The sequence below is a fragment of the Podarcis raffonei genome, chromosome 3, assembly GCF_027172205.1.
Source record: "Podarcis raffonei isolate rPodRaf1 chromosome 3, rPodRaf1.pri, whole genome shotgun sequence".
NCBI classification, from domain to species: domain Eukaryota; kingdom Metazoa; phylum Chordata; class Lepidosauria; order Squamata; family Lacertidae; genus Podarcis; species Podarcis raffonei.
Window position 1 is genome coordinate 90,254,339 of NC_070604.1, and position 19,596 is coordinate 90,273,934.

At 40.2% G+C, this 19,596-nt stretch overlaps 1 protein-coding gene across 1 annotated transcript in view; it reads left to right on the forward strand.

Moving 5' to 3' along the window:
- BABAM2 (BRISC and BRCA1 A complex member 2) overlaps positions 1 to 19,596 on the forward strand; it is a 140,770-nt gene that overhangs the window by 39,390 nt on the left and 81,784 nt on the right. The window contains exon 7 of the mRNA XM_053382959.1: positions 12,289 to 12,398. Within this exon, the coding sequence (XP_053238934.1) occupies positions 12,289 to 12,398 (110 nt within the window). The remainder of the gene's footprint in view (positions 1 to 12,288; positions 12,399 to 19,596) is intronic.

The window sequence follows — 19,596 nt, forward strand, 5'->3', positions numbered from 1 at the left end:
TGTGTGGCCAGGCATTTGTATAAAATGCTTTGATCCGGATAAGAGGAAAATAGGTGATGCCATTGAGTAATAACCTGCAATTATTTTTTATAGCCATTGCATTCCAGTATCATAAATCAGTGCTTATATTGCTACGGTACAGAATTGGCATGATTACAGGTTCTGACAAGATGGTGAATCTGATTCAAGTAGTGTAATGCAAACACTTCCACCTGGTGCATAGGGCTTATGAGTGTAGAAATGGCTCAGTTCTTTTGTCTTTTCTATATAATAAAAAATTAAAATAACCCCTCAACTTGATAGTGATTTCTTGCATCTCTAAGTTGGGAAAACTGTTAGAGTGTCATCTTTTCTTCCTGGATGCCAAGAGGAAGGTATTGGTTGAGAATGATTGACTGTGGGCGACATGGTAATCGATCATGAAGTAAGACGTTAAGAAAAATGAATGACTAAGGTTTGTACAATGACAGTAAGGGTGCTCCTCTGCTAGGGTTTTGATAGAAAAAGTTAAGTGGATTGGGGGAAATGAGAAAAGTATGACAATTCCTGAGGAAAAGACTAAAAGCCGAAGACTGTTTTGATAAAAGAGAAGAAAAACACACAGGTCTTGAAAAACAACAAGTATTTTATTCAGACCATATAACAGAATTCTCTTCCCACCTCTGAAACTTCTTTACTTTTTCTGCTACTCAGTCATGCAAACATGCCCTCTTCTTTGTATGCTTTATGTATTTATTATTTGAGCCAGCAAATTTCCTTTCCTCTCTTGAAAAGTGCTTTCAGGTTGTATAAAATGCTAGACAGATGGGAAAAATCATCTTAGCTGACTGATGTCTCTCTGATGATACATAAACCATCAGTTACTTGTTTGGAAGAACCCTGGGGGCTGGTGGGTTGGTTAACCTCAAACGGTGATTGCTACAGAAGCTTGTTCCAATCAGAATTTTCACTCTTTTAGTATTCATAATGCTGAGTATTCAAATGAAAATTAATTCCATTTAATTTCAGCCATTCTACAATGCTTATTTAAATGTTAATGTGCCCACTTTCTGATTTATTAAATTAGATTATGAAGAGTTGGACATGTTAAATATCCCCACGAATCTGATCTGATTAGATTTGAAATATTCCTTATTTTGTCATATGTTCCATGTTGCCTTTGCATATAAATGCCTTGCAAGTACTCTGTAGTTTATCTTTGTAACATAAGCAAAGGCATATCTGTGTAGGAGCTTCTCCTATTGGAAACCATGAGAAGACAGCGGTATATGAAAGGAAGGCCAGAAAAAAAATGTTGCTGTAGGTGGGTGAAACTTGGAGACTTCTGCCTCACGTTTCAGCTGAAGGGACAGAAGTGGTAGAGTGCAGGTGGGCCACTGTGTGCTGCCCCTGCCTTCATATTTATCTCACATAACACTGCAAAAAGTTTTCCCTAATCAATATCTATATGATAAGTGTAATTGAGCTTAAACACCACACTGAATTTGTGTAAACTTATATATGCAGGTAGAGTTGAACAACAGCTGTTAAGTTCATAATGGCATCAGTGTTTGGGGTTCAGCTTAACTGGACAAGATCGACTCCATCCAGAAAGCTATCAGTGACCCTAGGAGCAGCACTGTTGTGAACATTGTTAATGTGTAAAATGGCCTATCCATGGATACAGGAGCAATGACTTTGCAGAGATTTTCCTGAACACTCTAGCTGATGAAAATATCACTGTAATAGTGGAACCTACTGCTGGTTCATTATGGCTGTGGATGAGCAGATTCGTACAGTGCCCTAGTTTGCATGTTGTGCTAAACCAAACCATAGCTTAGCACAAATGCACTGGTTTCAAGAGAGGAGATAGTGATGAGTTTACTCCTCCCCGGTCATTTTGCTGCTATGGTGAACTAAGCTGTAGCTTGGCTTAGCATGTCATATAAACCTGGACTTGTTTTAATTCTGCTGGACAAACCATAGGACAAACCTTGGTTACAGCTCACGGTTAGTCTCTTGTTAGAGAGCTAAGCCACATGGATGACATGGTGAGCCAAACTATGGCTTAACTCAGTGCAACGCAGCAGCAAAATGACTGGGAAGGAGCAAAGAAGCCATGAGGTCCTTTTTGGGAGCTCATGTGCTTTGAGTTCACACTATATCATAGTTTGGCTTAACATGTTATGTGAACCAGGTCACTGTGTTCTTCCCATCATGGAATGCAATCATTTGACCTAGATGATTCTGAATGCATGTGGATGCACACAGTTCTCATTCATACAGTGGCTTCCATTTGCTGCAGTGACAAAGCCGACTCCAGGACTATATCTACATTGCTTCTTCAGCAGTACCCCCACTCTTATGTGATCTCTGCATTTATTTAATTTTAAAACAAGGATCATAAAATTCTGAGTCATATGTGGTGGAGGGTCGCATGCGGGTCTTCACCTTGCCACACAGAAAATCTTAATTTTTGCAAATGTGTGAACTTGCCCTAAGTGGCATTCGGCAAATACATTAATTCCTTTCCTGTAGCAGACTCCTTGCCTGATTAATCAATGACCTTATTCTGTTAAGCATTTCTGTCAGTATCTGTCTTGCTAATAACTCTATTTAGCCTAGAGCATACGAGGCATTGACTTCCTCTTCAAAGATTGTTAAGTAAAAAAAAAAAAGTGTTGGTAGTAATGTGGGCATTGCTTGTCCAAGAACGTTAAGACCTCAGTCTGATTTTTCTAACCATAAAAGGCGATGTGTTATGTCTTCCTGTTTTGTGTGGCTGGGAAAGGAGTAAAATGAACTTTTATTGGAGAAAAATATTTCCGTTCAAACAGTATGAGATAGAATAATATTCCAGAAAAGAGCCTTTGCAGCAAATTGTTATTCACAATATGTACTTTCTGGCTGCTAATTACTATACTAGTCCATGAACAACTATATACTATTCTAATTACTATATGTGCATGTGCAGACTCACAAAATAAGTAACAGTTTCTCCTGAATAGTCTTTTTTAAAGTACAAAATAGGTTGAAGTGGTTGCTTGAAAACTTTGAAGATTGGTTTATTAGGTAGCCAGTTTAAATGACGGTGTTCCCTGCTTATTTCAAGTGACAGAAAACATGTGATCTAATAGATGATGAAGCAGTTAAAAATATAATGCAGGAGAAACTGAACGGTACATGTTGCCAGTCTAAGAATCTGTTTCCTGTATTGCGTTTTGCATTTTGATTCCTGCATTGCAGGGGGTTGAACTAGATGACCTTTGGGGATCCCTTCCAACTCTGCAGTTCTATGATTCTTTTGTGCCCAGATATAAATGTAAATGCAGAATATTTTGTTTTATATGTGCCACAGCATTGTGATAGCCTCTCCCGTGGGGATAAGTTGCAGGAGGATGCTAACCAAAAACAGCAGCAGCCAAACAATTTATGATGTGAAAACCGTACATTTTGTTGTGAGAAAGAACAGGCTTTCTCAGTCTCATGGAAGAAGTTGGAGGGGGCAGGATTGCAATCAAGCTGCTCTGTGTACTTTTGGGAGGACATATGTACCCTGCTTTAAATGCCCAACATTATGGTGCTTTTTATTTTGTGTATTTATTACAGAGGCTGTGGGAAGGGCAAGACTTCTACTGCCTTTCAGATCCCTTTCCAAGAAGTGCTGTTGTCAAGCCTGTTTAGAATCATAATCTGTTAGGAAGACTGTCTGTGCCTGGCATTATTAATCCAAATTAGATCTTACATCAGGTAGATAGTCTAGACCAGGAGTGGGGAACCTGTGTCCCTCCAGATAGTTGAATTCAAACCCATGTCTTTATGGCTGATGAGCAGGAAGAAGGGAATTGGTGGCCTGCAATATCTGGAGGGCCACAGGTTCCCCAAGCCTGTTGTAGACTATCTTAGAATACACTCTGGTGTGTTTTGATCTTGCATCTCTTAAGGATATGATGCCTTCCTCTTTGCATTCACTAAGGTTACTACGTTGGTTCTGGGTAGCACTTGAACCCAAGCTACAATCAAACTTCTGAGCTAGCGAAGGAGTTATCAGCATAATTATGTAGAACCATTATATGCCATTCAGCTCACCCAAGGCAAGGGAACATATTCATCTGCTGTATATAAAACTGGGGAGTGAACCCTGTCTTCCATCCTACAACCTTAATAAAATGAGACATGGAGCGGAAGAGTTGTGGAAACTGAAAAGGTGCAAGTTCTGTTAGAGAAAGAGAAAGTTAAACCTGCCTCTTCACTTTGGAACATGCCTCCTAACATCCATCTCAATAGTAGAGAGTAGCAAGAAGGGGAAACAAGCAGCGCCAGGTACGTGGGAATTTTGAAGAGCAAGTAGATAAGGAAGGGAACGAAGACATTTGAAAGCTTGTATAAGTTCACAAATGTGAGAAGAAACAGGGAGCCAATGTTCAGAGAAGTGTGGTGGAGCAAAATGAACTTAGCAACAAATGGAACATAAATTTCTTTTTTATCAGTTAGCCTCAACGAGTGAGTTTTAGTCATGAAGGTGGCCTATAAGTATTTTAAATAATAAAATAAAAATAGATGAGCTGAAGAGTTTAAGATAGCGGAAAGAGTTTTGAAGGAAGAGACAGAAAGAGAAAGAATAGGCAATATGAAGAGCAAAGCTTTTGCAGATGTGCTCACTTACTTGCTACTGGCAAACTCATATTTTAGCCTCCTTGCCAGGCAGGACTAGTTGCTTATTTCTAGGGTTTGTTACCAAATATAGGTAGCCTTCTAGGTTGGGCACAGTTTGGCATAGAACACACTAACTCATACCATGTTTGCATCACCCTAAGATAGTTTATGGGAACAAGATGTCCTTTTACCTCCCATGTAGGTATGCAACAAGGGTTGATCATATTAAGAAAGGTATCCAGAATATCTGGGCTTGTGATCACACCTGAAAGGGACATTGCTTTTTTAAAAGTGCCAGATTGGGCAGCTGAAATGAAAAAGAAATGCATTTTGATTCAGGAGGCACATTTTAAATACAACGAAAGAAAATGCTGTCCAAGAATCAATCCTGATAATATAAATAGCATTATGATGTGCCACTGAAAGATCTTAAAGCAAACAGAGCATACACAGAATGTGTCTTAACTTCTGCAGATTAGATGTCAAATTTAATACTAAATAGTAGTGTTTATTACTTGTACTTCACAAGATCAAGCCCTGTGTTATAACATTCTCAAGATTCCTTAGTATGTTGTCAGTTCTTATCTTTTCACATTAAGATGTCAGGCTCCTCAGGCAAGAGTTCATCTTTTCCTTTATCTCTTGAATAGCTCAAGTACACTGTCACCACTTAGCAAAATAATACTGCAAGGTTTATTCGAAACTGTTTGGTATAGGTTTAGAGACTTGTCATGTAGCTAAAATATGCTTTGAGTGTTTTACCTGCTGGCCAAACATAGGCACATGACTGTAATGTTAACTCATTCTTACTGCACTACCATCATAAAAACAAAATATGCCTTTAGTGTGCATTGCGTAATGCAAAGAAACCACCCGCATGGATGAACTTGAAACTGATGCACTGTTTTTCATTGTTGCTTTGGCTTCCTGTGTTTGTTTTTGGGCATAACTATGATTGTTCTGTTGAGGACAGGAAAGACATAGGAGCTCAATTGGGTCACCTCAATCTTGAGACGTTCATAGTATTCATGCAGTGTATATGGTTAGGGGATGGGAATTGAAGGAGCCTGAGCAGGGTGTTCACACAGCAGTATTGTTGATAAGGGTAGAAATATCCTTTAGCTAGACTGCAATCAGTTTGGGGGTTTCTACTCTTTGTTTGACAATATCGGATTGGTTACAGTAACTCAATGTGTCACTTTCTAAAATATTGTTTTGACATAATCTGGTGAAACTGTATGTTCCTTTAAAAAATACTTTGGAGTCCTGTTTATTGAAAGGACAGTAGTTTTCCCAGTAGATTATATCTAATGTAGCCAAGTATGTGTTTAGATTTATAGCTCTTCCTGTCTTTCAGGCTTAGGGAAATAATGCAGTGTGTTCATATGAAATGGGAATAATGGGCATAATCAAGAAGCAGCTTCCATTCCTTTCAAGAGGGAAATAGGAAACTTGGGTTGTGCCCAGTTTGTGTAATCTGAAAGCCAACAATCTCAGTTTAAGATGAGATGATACGGGTTCAGCTTTGAATATTGGTTTCCATCTTATGGAGGTAATAGTGACCACAAAGTCCTTAGTTGAGACCCAAATAAGGGAGCATTTGCCATAAATATTGAAGTCCCCACCCCCAATATGTTAGAAGTTCACAATGCCAAATCCAGAATGACCTTTGCCAGTCCTGCTGCCTGGCCAACTTCATGGCTGAGCTGAAAATTCTGGATTATGATGGTGATGATGATAATTATATGCCGCCCATCTGACTGGGTTTCCCCAGCCACTCTGGGTGGCTCCCAACAAAGTGTTAAAAGCACAGTAAAACATCAACCATTAAGAACTTCCCTGAACAGAGCTGCCTTCAGATGTCTTCTAAAAGTCAAATAGTTGTTTATCTGTCTGACACCTGATGGATCCGCAGCACAAGGTACAAAACTGGCCATGTTCCCCACTGGGTATCTTCTGTTGGAAATACCTCAGTCATCTGGCATGATCCTTCCTCCCTGTCTGCCCTCTCTTGGTTAATGTTGTACCATATATATGGCTGGAAATACTCTAGGTCGGGGTAGGCAACCTAGGCCCGCGGACAGTCCGGGAATCAGCATGTTTTTACATGAGTAAAATGTGTCCTTTTATTTAAAATGCATCTCTGGGTTATTTGAGGGGCATAGGAATTCGTTCATTCCCCACCCCCAAAATATAGTCCAGCCCATCACATGGTTTGAGGGACGGTGGGCCAGCTCCCTGCTGAAAAAGGTTGCTGACCCCTGCTCTAGGTCAAAAGAAACCCTCTTGTTTCATCCATCCAAGGCTGTATAATAAGCAGCAGATTTCAAGTTGTGGAAAGTGGATATTTACTAAATAGTACTTACTTCAATAGCATCATAGGTGGGGAACAGCAGCTGAGGGAATTCCAGAGGTGTGAGTCTTGCATTTCTTGAGGTTAGAGGAGGCCTGAGGCAGCTGATAACAGACTCAGTAGAAATGATCCCCACCCCCCACCCAAGTGCTGGTAAGTAGAAAGTAAGGTGTACTCATGGCATTCTTAACTCTCTCCTGACTTAGTAGTGAGAGCTGGGCTCTTGCATTGAGTATGAAAGCTGCCTGAGATGGAGGGAGAGCTGGTGAAGCCACTCTTATTCCCTCGCAGTGAAGTTGTTGTCGCTGTTCAGTATATATTCTAAAAGCAACCACTTAACTTGGAAAAGAGCAGTGTAGTCTCTTTACTGCTTTTATCAATCAGTTTTATTCATTATGATGGTTTTTACCCCAGAAAGCTGTAAAATTGAAACAAAATAACTTTGCTGTGCAGATCCATGTGGTTAGAAAACCTTTCCAGTAGGTAAGCAAGTAAGGAGTTTTCACAATCTCAGCAAGAGCTTTATCTGCTGTTTGGGCATGATTTGATCTGAGCCATTTAGCTGCAGAGAATATGTTTTGTGGGCAGGGGGTGGGAATTCATTACAGTCTTTCTCTTTTCTTGGTTGGATCTTTTGTCATCAGGGACTGAGCAAAATAACTTGGACTCAAGGAAGAGTTTTCAAAAGTATTTCTGTGGGAGAGAAATGGCACTGTTGCCTGAGCACCTCCAGGTTGTGAATTTCTGAGGTGCTGCCATAAGGTTTGCAAGCAAGAGCTGGTGGAATGGTTGTGATGGTTTTGCTGTTGAAAATTCCAAAATAAGCTATTGGATCCGATCGAATGTATAGTTACTCTGTAGCAGGGTGGGTCCAAGACGTGGCTCAAGTGCCGCATGCAGCCAAAATACCTTCCAAAGAAGCAGATCATGTATTGCACGGAAAGCATGAGACACTGAAGCACTGATATTTTTCAAAAGCACCACTTCTTTAGAGTTGAGGAGGTGAATAGTGATATCTCTGTGTATGTGCCATTGTTTTAAACTATGTATAGGGGTGTGTATAGGGGTGTTTTTTTGTGTTTCATGCAGCCTGCAGTTCAACAGGCAACTTCTAGAGTGGGAGTATGACATACAGTGGTACCTTGGTTTTCGAATGGCTTAGTTGTCAAACAAATTGTCTCCCAAACACCACAAACCTGGAAGTAAGTGTTCTGGTTTGCAAACGTTTTTCGGAAGCTGAATGTCTGACGCGGCTTCCACAGGAATCTCCTGCAGCCAATCAGAAGCTGCACCTTGGTTTTCGAACAGTTTTGGGAGTCGAACAGACTCCTGGAACAGATGAAGTTCAAGAACCAAGGTACCACTGTAATACACATCCATATTTCAGCAGAGGTATTTAAGTTCTGTACGTTAACTATGTTGTGGCACCACTGTGTAATTCATCCTTGGAGATAGCCACTATCCCGTTTCCATTGGTCAGTAACCTTGAAGCTTGTTTTTTAGACAAGGATGGACTGCTGCTCTCCAACAAGTTTGCATCTAAACATTGATTTTTCATTCCTTCTTGTGTCGTTGGCATTCACTTTTCTGCTGTCTCCTGGAGCCCTAGTGAAGCATCTGTCTGCCTGCCATGCCCAGTAGAGTACCTTTGCTGAAAAATCCTCCCCCCAACTGCTTAAAATAGCTACTATGATTAAAAGCTTCTAGTATTGTCCGGCTAGCTATATCTTTATTCATACAGTACAGTGGTACCTCGGGTTACATACACTTCAGGTTACATACGCTTCAGGTTACAGACTCCGCTAACCCAGAAATAGTGCTTCAGGTTAAGAACTTTGCTTCAGGGTGAGAACAGAAATCGTGCTCCGGCGGCACAGCAGCAGCAGGAGGCCCCATTAGCTAAAGTGGTGCTTCAGGTTAAGAACAGTTTCAGGTTAAGAACGGACCTCTGGAACAACTTAAGTACTTAACCTGAGGTACCACTGTACAGAGGAGCTTCAGTGCTAGCATATTTAATGGATAACTTGAGATGCAAGCTATTCTTTTCTCTGAGATGGAAAGAGGAGTGTGTCTTTGTAGGAGGCAGATGGTAGATGGTCATAAAGATGGAGCATGAAGAAATCTTTCATACCTGTCTATTTATTTTAACTAAGCTTCTCTTGCACAGAACTGCAGTACAAAAGAGGAAAGGCCCAAAATCAAGCAGTGGAGTTCCATTTCAAGCAAGGTTCCTCCATCTGATTTCAGGCAGTTTCCCCCTTACACTGCAATTCTATGTTCAGGATCCCACCCACCCCCCACCACAAAGAAAAAACAACCTCTGGAGAGGGGAGGGGAAAGGAAAGCTTGTTTGCGCAAGCTGCCTTCCTCTCACGCAACCACTGCATACAACACAGTATTTTTAGCATCTAATATCTCCAGAATGAGGAAGCTGTCTCCAATACTGCCTATTAACATGAGGCTATAAATGTTAATAATGGAGGGGGGGACGCAGGCAGGCAGACAGGCAAATGGTGGTATCCTTCAATCTAACTGGGCAAGAATGGTTAGGATAATTGTGTAGGTTTGTGCAAAGGGCTGAACTGGGAACATGTACACACCCTCTCAGATGGGTGTTAGTTACAAATAATTATGGGTACTTGGTTGGCATAAATATTGTCTTTTGAAAATCGGTATCCTTTCCTGAGTTTATACCTGTTTTTTGTAGGCTTCTTCTTCGTTTCTCAGGTCCTTACTATGCAACTTGGTTCTACTCCAAACACAAGGGGAAATGAATTATAGCAGTTGTAACAGTGTAGAGCAGATGTTTTGGTTGGACTGGCTATTAGCACTGTGACTCATCATAAATCCTCAGTTCCAGTAAGTTCCCAGTTTTTAGTTACAGTAGGTAGAAGGATGCAGGAAAACAATGTGTTCATGCATTGTGCTTTGAATGTGTTTGGGCATTAGTTGCCAGGAATCTATTTTTTAAAAGGTTACTCTCTTGTTTAATGGCTTACATGGTCAAATAAAAAACAAATTGGGAAAGGTATCCTGAAACCTACATCACTACAAGGAACAAGAACTGGCGCATCGTTTAAATAATCCTAATGGATAAAACACAAAATTCAGTTAAGAGAATTTTAGCGTACTATACATTATGGGGAAATGATTACTTTAAAAATGCATTGTCTTTAAATTATTTGTTTTTAAAAGAAACTTATACCCCCATCACTCCAATATGCACATGAAGCAGTTTACAAATACAAGTAAAAACAATATCAAAATCTCTGCATAACAAATTGAGAGCTTTATGGTGAATGAAATGGTTTGTTGTTGTTTTTAAAATAGTTGTATGTTCTAAGCATCCTCCCCCCCCCCCCCGCTTAAAATCTGTGATCTTCAAAACTGGGAGCAGTGGCTTTTTCAAAACCAGGAACAATGGCAGGGAAGTTTGAGCAGTGTTTATGTTCACACAGCTTGTTCACAGTATAAACCATTGTACCCCATAAATCTGTTCTGGGCTTCCCCCCATCCTCTGGTTTAGTATGAATGAGTAGTGTGATCATACACTTAAAGAAGAGAGAGAGAGTCTATCAGACTAGGGGGGAGTTCTGTAAAAGTTGTGCCAACACTGAGATGACCCTGTTCCTGGATCCTACCCACTGTCCTTTCAGTGTGGGCAGTCAGCTTACTGAGTGAGGGCAGTCACTGAGCTGAGACTTTGATCAAATGGATTTATACGGGCGAAGGCAGCCATTCAGGGTGTCGTTAACTTAAACTGGGCCTGTATACTAATAGGTAGCCAGTGCCTTTGGTATAGAATCTTTGTGCTCCAGTTGCCACAGCCTGTTCAACATCCTGGCAAGCCACTTTTTGTACCAGTTATCATTTCTGAACTGTCCTTGAAGGCAGCCCTGCATAGAAAGTGTTGTAATAGTCCATTCTGAGTGCGGTTAAACCACTAGGACATCGACTACCAACGTCAGATCTGCTTTCTTCAGTAAGTGCACTCTGCCTAGAGAAAGTGCAGTTAAGTGTGCAAAACAATACATATGCAGTCCCGGGCTCCCCAATGTCTTGGGGTGTTCCCCCCCAGCAGATAGGGAGCAGACAGTGGCACTGAAAAAACAGACATGCATATAGAAGTGACTCAGTATTATAAGCAGGCCTGCTTGACCTTCAGCTCTTGTCCAGGCATGCTACAAATTCTTCCTGCAAGTGTCATCTGTGATACCTCTGGCTTGGTTTACCCCCATAGGGTATTTCTCTTTCAAGTTGTGATAATTAGAAAAAGGATTCCATCATGCTTACATAGTTGTATTGTTATCTCTTTACCAAATGAATAATTAAGTATATATATATATTTATCACAGTATTTATATACCCCCATCTTACAAAGCTTCAGGGAGGTGTGCAACAATATATAAACATTTAGGAGCAATACAAATACCCTACTGAATTATGGAAATAGAACAAACTGATTTGTTCCCAAATTAAGACCATTGCTGCATCTAGCCCAGTATTGGGCCACAACTCTCCTGGATTTCAGCCTTTCCCAGCCTTTCTACCAGTGAACGAACCTGATTACATTCTGCATGCAGAGCATGTGCCATGGGACTTTTTGCCAGAATATTTATTCTCTGGGATGTTAGCAACACTGGAAAGAGATATTGCTTGGTTGCTCACGAGTCCTCTTACAACTTTTAAAACAAAAACAGAGAAAGTCAAGCTGATTGAAACAATTGGAGAACTACATTTTTCAAATTTTGGGAGGGTCAGCAGAATAGTCCATGCACATGGCCAAATTTGGCATCTAGAAAACCATAAACTCACTTCCTTAATTTTAAAAATAATCTTGCATTCATAGTTGTGAAGGGCAAATTGAAATGGTGGCAGCAAAATGTCTCAAGATTACAAATCATGAAGCAAAGAATCAACCCATATTCCTTGTTTGTTACAGTTATAAAAAATTTATTATTATTAAGAGCTGAGTTGAGTTTTGAGGGCAACAATTTCTGCAGAAGAATATTGTGACATGCCCACTAGCAGTAATTTGACATCTGCCATGTTCATAGCAATGACATGTAATTTATGTCGACCACATGGACCTAAAATATGCAGATTTGTCCCTGCTAATGTTCTGTTTTCCAGTGTGCCCCTCAGTGCTGAGCAAGTTGTCTCTCCACATTTTTCTTAATGGGTTGCACTTGCAGACTGCAAACCTCTTGAACAGGCCTTGGACTCTCTCCCATTATTGAGCTTATGTCTACTTTCAGTCTGAAGTTGTTTTCTTTTTGTGTATGTATGTTTGTTTGTAGGATGCAAATGAAGACCCCGGGGAAGATGTTGCTCTTCTTTCTGTCAGCTTTGAGGATACAGAAGCTACTCAAGTTTTCCCCAAACTGTATCTGTCTCCACGAATCGAACAGTAAGTGCAGCACCTCATATATGATATTCCTGTTCTCATAATATTTAATTATACCTCTTGCTGTTCATGCAGGAAGTTTTGGGGGGCATCAAACCTCTCTGACTTTTAATTGACAAAAGCCAAGATTATGATTGTAAGTGGCTATGGTGGTAAAGCCATGCAGTTTCCCATGCCAGATCCATCCTTAAGTATATAATACTATTAGAGCTGAGCCAGCATTGGCAGTATTGCAAGCAGCTTGTAGCTTCCTTAAATGGTATTGGTTGAAGGTTCCATCTTTTCTCTCTTTATTCCATTGACCACGCCCCCCACCCAAGGGGATTTAAGGTGCAGAGATTTTTCTCAGATTTTTTCCATTAGGGGAAACATATAAAACGGCAGTGACAGGCTGATCATAGAATCACAGAATTGTCGAGTTAGAAGGAACCACCCGGGTCATCTTGTCCAACCCACTGCAATGCAGGAATACTTTGCCCAACGTGGATCTCGAACCCACATCCCTGAGATTAAGAGTCTCATGCTCTACTGCCTGAGCTATCCACTGCTTGTATGTCAGTCATCTGGTTAGTCAGCGCACTGTCCCAGGAGCAACTTTGACAGAAAAAACAGCAGTGAATAACCATAGAAAATGGCACAACTCACCAATGGTTTCTAGCATCTATTAAAAAAATGAAATAAAGTAATTAAATGCTACCATTCAGCAATGTCACAGCTGCATGAGTGACAGCCCCAACTCATGCCTTCACCCAAGTTGGGTGTCTTGTTAACCCTTTCATTGTGTTTTCTTATGCAGTGAACTTAGATTCTTGCAATGTGTTTCAGCTGTAGCTAGTGGATATTTTTATTGAGAGGCATAAATCGAAGTGTCTGGAACTCTTTGGCTGTTGTACTAGCTTGTGTGTTTCTTTATCTTTGAATCTCAACTACTGTAGGAATGGGGTTAGAGTGGTGTGAACCAGGAAGTGATGCTTGTTTCCCTGCCGCAGCCTCTGTATGCCTGGTGCTGCATTATTATTACATTGTGAGTAAGTCAGTAGCCAATCTTCCAACCTGTGTAGTCAGGAGTGAGGAATGCAATGCAACAAACTTCATTCTGCAAATGGACAGAGCACTGGTTAAATTTAATTCTCACCTTTTTAATGCAGTATTTAACAGGTAATAGGATCAAGCTGTCAAATAATGTTGTTGAATAGCATTCCCCCTAAACCATGACCTATGAGAATAGAAAAAAGGCTTCTCCAGATTAAGCAGTATTTAGGCAAGCTGTAAGAATGCTTTTCTTAAAGTGCAGTTGGGAATCTGTGGTCTAAAAAGCTATTTTGACCAAGCACATGAAGGAACATTTTACTTGAAAGTTACTGTGCAATACATTTAGCAGACTTGCTAATAAACTAATTTTGCTCCTAAAATGGAAGCATTGGAAGTGGTGGGGAAAATCCACCTCCTTCATTAGTTTTCTCTTCTTCCATTTTTGGAGCTGAGTGCATCTCTGTTCCTTTTCCAGCCCCCCCCCCCCGCACTTTGTACTTCAGTCTTGAAAGGTCTGCTTCAGAGCTTCAGGCTTAAATGTACTTTACCTTACAGATAAGAATCCATGGAAAAACCTCTTGTTTTGCTTTACGTCTTAGCAGATGAAGGCTTCCAAAGAGAAAGTTACAAGTTGTTAACGTGAAAGAAAGCCTCAAAGGCTTTAAAGGTTTCTAGTGTCCTTAAATGGACGCGGTATCTAAGGTGGAAGACCTGCTTCTTCAAATACCTAGTCTAGACATAGTTACAGGTAGGTAGCCATGTTGGTCTGTCGTAGTTGAAACAAAACAAAAAAAATCCCTTCCAGTAGCACCTTAGAGACCAACTAAGTTTGTTATTGTTATCTAGTCTAGACAGTGTAGGATATTGAAAGAAAGAAATGGTCTCAGGTAACTGATTGGACAAATACATCCTCCATAGGTTTGTTTTTATTATAGATGTTAAATAAGCATACACTTGGATTGTGAACATCTATGGGACGTAGTGCCGAGTAATTTGCAAAAGAAGAAAGTGTTATTAGACAGGATTAATTTTTGATTAGGATTAATACTTATCATAACTGAAGGAGGCTTTGGGGCTTGGGAGTATTGCTGGACCTAGCTTTGAGTGGCCACTGTAGCCAGGTATGTTCCTTCCCCCAAAAAAGCACTTTGAGTGGTATATTGTGGTATATTCATAGTGTCTGCTTGAGAAATATGTGTGCCTGCCTACCACGGTCCAGTAGCCTAGTTGCAAGGCATCCTTTAAGAGTCTACCTTTGAACAATGTCCAGAATGCTGACTAGATTGTTGACTGGCTACAGCTGAGGACAACATACCTCCAACTCACAAATGACTGCTCTGGTTACCAGAGTTTCCAAGGCCAATTCAGAGTATTAGTTTTAGCCGTTCAAGGCCTAAGTGGTTTGTCCCCAGGTATTTGGAGGAACTCCACCTTCTCTGTACACCTCTGTGTGCATTAAGATCTGCATTACTGCAGACCAGCATAAATAAAATTGTAATAAGTGAGCTTAATCAGTCATAAGGAATGTTTCTCAAAAGCTGCTGTTTTCATTCAGAGGATAGTACTCTGGCCCCAGGCCCATACATAGCACGAGGGAAAGGGTTAAACTCACCCTCTCTACGTGCTGTAATCCTGATAGTTATCAAATACAACGCCCAGTAGCCGCTGTTTTCGTTTTTAAAACTATGCACATTAAATGCAAATATGCATTTACCATCACATTTACTTTGACCCTATGACAGCTGCTGTCAAATTTAGCATCTAGTTAAGCACTTAGACATATTTTATGAAAATATATTGTTCAGACACCTTCAAACATTCTTTAGCAATAATGGGGTGATAAGATTTTAAATACAAGTCATAATGGTCTCATGTGAAAAGGTTAAGTGAAATGCACGTCATCAAGATTCTTTTAAGGAAGAAAGCACTAGGAATAATCTTTTGTTGACTTCCGATGCAAGCAAATTACCCAGTTTATTTCATTGTTTTAATGCTAGCTGACTATATTTGTGAAAAGGAAGGCCAGTGCTTCAGCAAGTGCTTGTTACAATGCTAATTGTAATCTCCACAGTTGTTTATCTCACATGAAAAGGTATAACTTTGACAATTTTGCTAGGAATACAAAAGTTCAGGATAGTTAATGGTCTGTCACCTTCTTTGGTGTAACCTCTACTGACTAAATTATACTACTATTTTATTTGGGGGGGGGTAATTTGTGGTGTAAAAAGCTAAAGGTAAAGGACCCCTGACAGTTAAGTCTAGTTGCAGACGACTCTGGGGTTGCAGTGCTCATCTTGCTTTACAGGCCGAGGGAGCCGGTGTTTGTCCTCAGATGGTTTTTCCAGGTCATGTGGCCAGCATGACTAAGCCGCTTCTGGTGAACCAGAGCAGCACAAGGAAATGCCGTTTACCTTTCCGCCGGAGCAGTATCTATTTATCTACTTGCACTTTTTTGGCGTGCTTTCGAACTGCTAGGTTGGCAGGAGCTGGGACAGAGCAATGGGAGCTCACCCTGTCATGGGGATTCGAACCGCCGACCTTCTGATCGGCAAGCCCAAGAGGCTCAGTGGTTTAGACCACAGCGCCACCCGCATCCCAATTTGTGGTGTAGAAGAGGGTAATTGTAAAGATCGATCCATCTCTTTTAGATTTATGATTGGTGAATTTTTAAGGTAAAGTGTATATGAAATTTTTTTACGGAGAGAGAAAACTACTCAAGAAACTTTGTTAAATTTGAATAATTGCTTACTTAATTTTTATCAGGTATTTCTGAACTGGCAAACCTTGGCTTCATGTTTAATATCTTACACGAAACATGAGTAGGCACTTGCAGTGTTCAACTTTGTGCTACACTTACCCTCCTGAAAGTTAACGGTTTAAATGTAGACTTAATCCATCATGGAGCCTTGGCTTATCAAGTCAAACTGCCACTTGTGATCACTTGACACTCATACAAATATATCTACTTGCATGTAATTTTGTCAGAACATTAGAAGGCCTCCAGAAACCTAAAATGTATGCTTTAGTCGCTAGAGCTCTTCCAGATTCTTGTTGTGTACTTTATATAAACATATTCACAAGGCAGAGCTCTGCCTCACCATTTTTGAAACATTAACCAAGAGGTATTTATTGCAAAATTAAGAAAATGTATCTGATATCTGTCTTAACAAGCAAAATTATTATAATGGGTCAACTTTAGTGAGCTGTGCCAGATATAATAGCTGCAAACCCTGCTTCTATGTTTTCCCGCACCAGCAGCCCTGTCTTGCACAGAATAATTGGGTGCAGTTTATAGATACAGCTGCTGCAAGTGGTCACGAAACAGAAAAGAGCAAGAACCCACTCCCCTCCTCCAAGATGGAGGCACGTTTAACAAAGAGAATGAGTATGCATATCAGGAAGGATAAAAAAAATGTTCTTTGTCTCTTCTTAAAAATAGGTGGCCCCTGGCCTCCTTCTCCAACTTACAAGTCAGAAGAAAGGGAAATTTTAATGAGATCACAAGCAGCCTGCTCTTTTTTTAAATCCCATGTTAGGTCCAAGGAGTACCTTGGAGACAATGACCACAAGTCTTAAAACTGATATTATTAAATAGGTACTGGACACACATCGTGATTAACCACATTACTGTTATTTGGCAATGGCAAGGAGGAAGGAGTCTGAATGACTAACATGGATTTTGAGCATCAAGTCATTCAGCAATAATGTTGGGAATGGAAAGACATCAAATTCCTGCTGCCTCCCTTTAAAACATTTTTAAAAGCACAGTGTATTACAGTTAGCAGCAACAGGAGTTGCATGTTTACATTTCTATTACGCTAAACACAGATTTATTGTTTGACTCACACTATGCAACTGTTTCCAAATTTGAGCAGCAAATGAAGTTCATTTCCAAGTGATTTGGAGAGTGAACCAGTTTCAGGAACATAAATCTCCGGGGAACTCTTTCTAGTTGGTAGCCTTCTCTTTATTACCAGTATATTATAGCTTCCTCTGGCTTCCAGTATGCTTCAATAATTAAAAGTGTCATATCAGGAGATCCATCTGGTAAAATCACAGCTAAACGGAGGAACTTTTAGAAATAGGTAGAGGGGGCTTATTAAAATATAAAACAAAATTTTAAACAACAGTACAATCTGAAATGTAAGTAGAAATCTTAATCAAATGGTTTAATTTTTTTGCAGGTCAAGTCAGGTACAGTGCTACCTCGGGTTAAGAACTTAATTCGTTCTGGAGGTCTGTTCTTAACCTGAAACTGTTCTTAACCTGAAGCACCACTTTAGCTAATGGGTTCTCCCGCTGCTGCTGTGCTGCCGCCACGCGATTTCTGTTCTCATCCTGAAGCAAAGTTCTTAACCCGAGGTACTATTTTTGGGTTAGCAGAGTCTGTAACCTGAAGCGTCTGTAACCTGAGGTACCACTGTATTAGTGATAGATTTACAGGCCATAGCCCTTTGGGGTCTCCAGGATTTCGTATGCTTCACAATTATGTGTATATCTGCCCAGAGTGGGAATTGTGTCCTTGCTAAATAAGACCCACCATAACCATATTTGCTAGCACAGGAAGTCCTATGAGGGAGGCTGGAAGGAATTTAAACTCTGTAGCAGCAAGTCAACTTCAAAGTTGTTCACATGACCCTGCCTCTAAATGTTTCTGTGTGTTTTGTAGTCTCTCTCAGACAGTGTTGAAAAAGCATTTGGAGCTTTGGGTTTGCTGCACATATGTATACTAATTCAGCGGTGTAGGTAGCTGCTGCTGCTAATTTAAATAAGTCAGTTTCTGTAGTGCTTTATGGACCCAGTCTCCTTGACCTTGTTTGGCATTTGTGCAGTAAAGATGGAGAGCCTGACATGATCTAAGCATGCTGATTTCTAAGGACATGTCTCCTTGGGTGGGCCTGTTTTGCATTTTGTTGGCATTTTAGGCCTCCTTTAGAGCTTTTGTAATATTAGCTCCTCTGGGAAATAAAGCTCTGGCAGCTAGTTTCACCTCAGAACAAGTCTCTAAAAATTGGTTCCTTGTTGAGCTTAGTGGACTTTGTAAACAAATTATGCAGCCATTAAAAAACCACATGCAGCTGAACAAGTATGGCGTGTGTATGCTGGGCTCTTTACATTTGCATAAGCATTGTGTCCTAGTCTTTAATATGATCTGCTCTGATCTGTTTGCAGTGGAGGACGAGATATAAAAGCAAGAGCCTATACTTATATGCTGTGTTAGCATGTTCATATCCAAGCCAACTAAAGTGTCTGGATAACCAGTATATTAGTTATAGCCCACCCTTCATTAGGTAAAGTTAAACGGACCCCCTTTAGATGCTGTTAATTTCCAGCTAATTGAAACACAGGCAGTTGCTGCAATGCATTCATTGCTATTGTTTGTTTGCACAGGACCTTTTTGCTAACATCCTCGTCACACATTTCATAATGCACTACACACATGCAAACTAGGCAAGATTTCCAATAAGCTGTCACCCTGCAATCAGCTATAAATGACTCCTTTTCACATTCACTGTTTACCTCCTTGCTCATCAAACATCTCTCTAAAGATAACTGGGTGAAAGCATCTAAATATTACTACTTGCTCAGGGGTTGTTTGCATTTATATAACAGCATGTTTCCATAAATACTTAATTCCAAGATAGATTCACACATGACTTGATTTTTTTCTACATCAGTTTTTTAAATATATATATTTCATTATCAAGCTGTGTGAAATAAAAAAGCTGAGTCCATACATTTTGGGCTCTGTGTGTGTGTGTGTGTGTGTGTGTGTGTGTGTGTGTGTTTGTAACATTGCTCATAATGTTGAAAACATTTTGAACTTGGAATTCCATCTTGAGTCACACACATACCTCCTGGCCTTCCTCCCAGACCCCCCAAAAAGAACATCTTGGCCCCTAAAAGCTAAAATATGAATTTTGCTCTATGAAAACTAAACTAAACTTCTGCTGCTGGGCATGTTTTATCAGGAAACCTATACACACACACACCCTATCTTATAGGGCTGTCTCCATGCACATAGGCATGCATGACTGGATAATTCTAATTTCACTGTTTCTAAACTGATAAAATACTAAAAACTGTAAACAGGTCACTTTATTTTGTTTTGACTGACAGACGAGAGAATTTACAGATATATTATTTATAAAGAAACTTGTGATCCGTA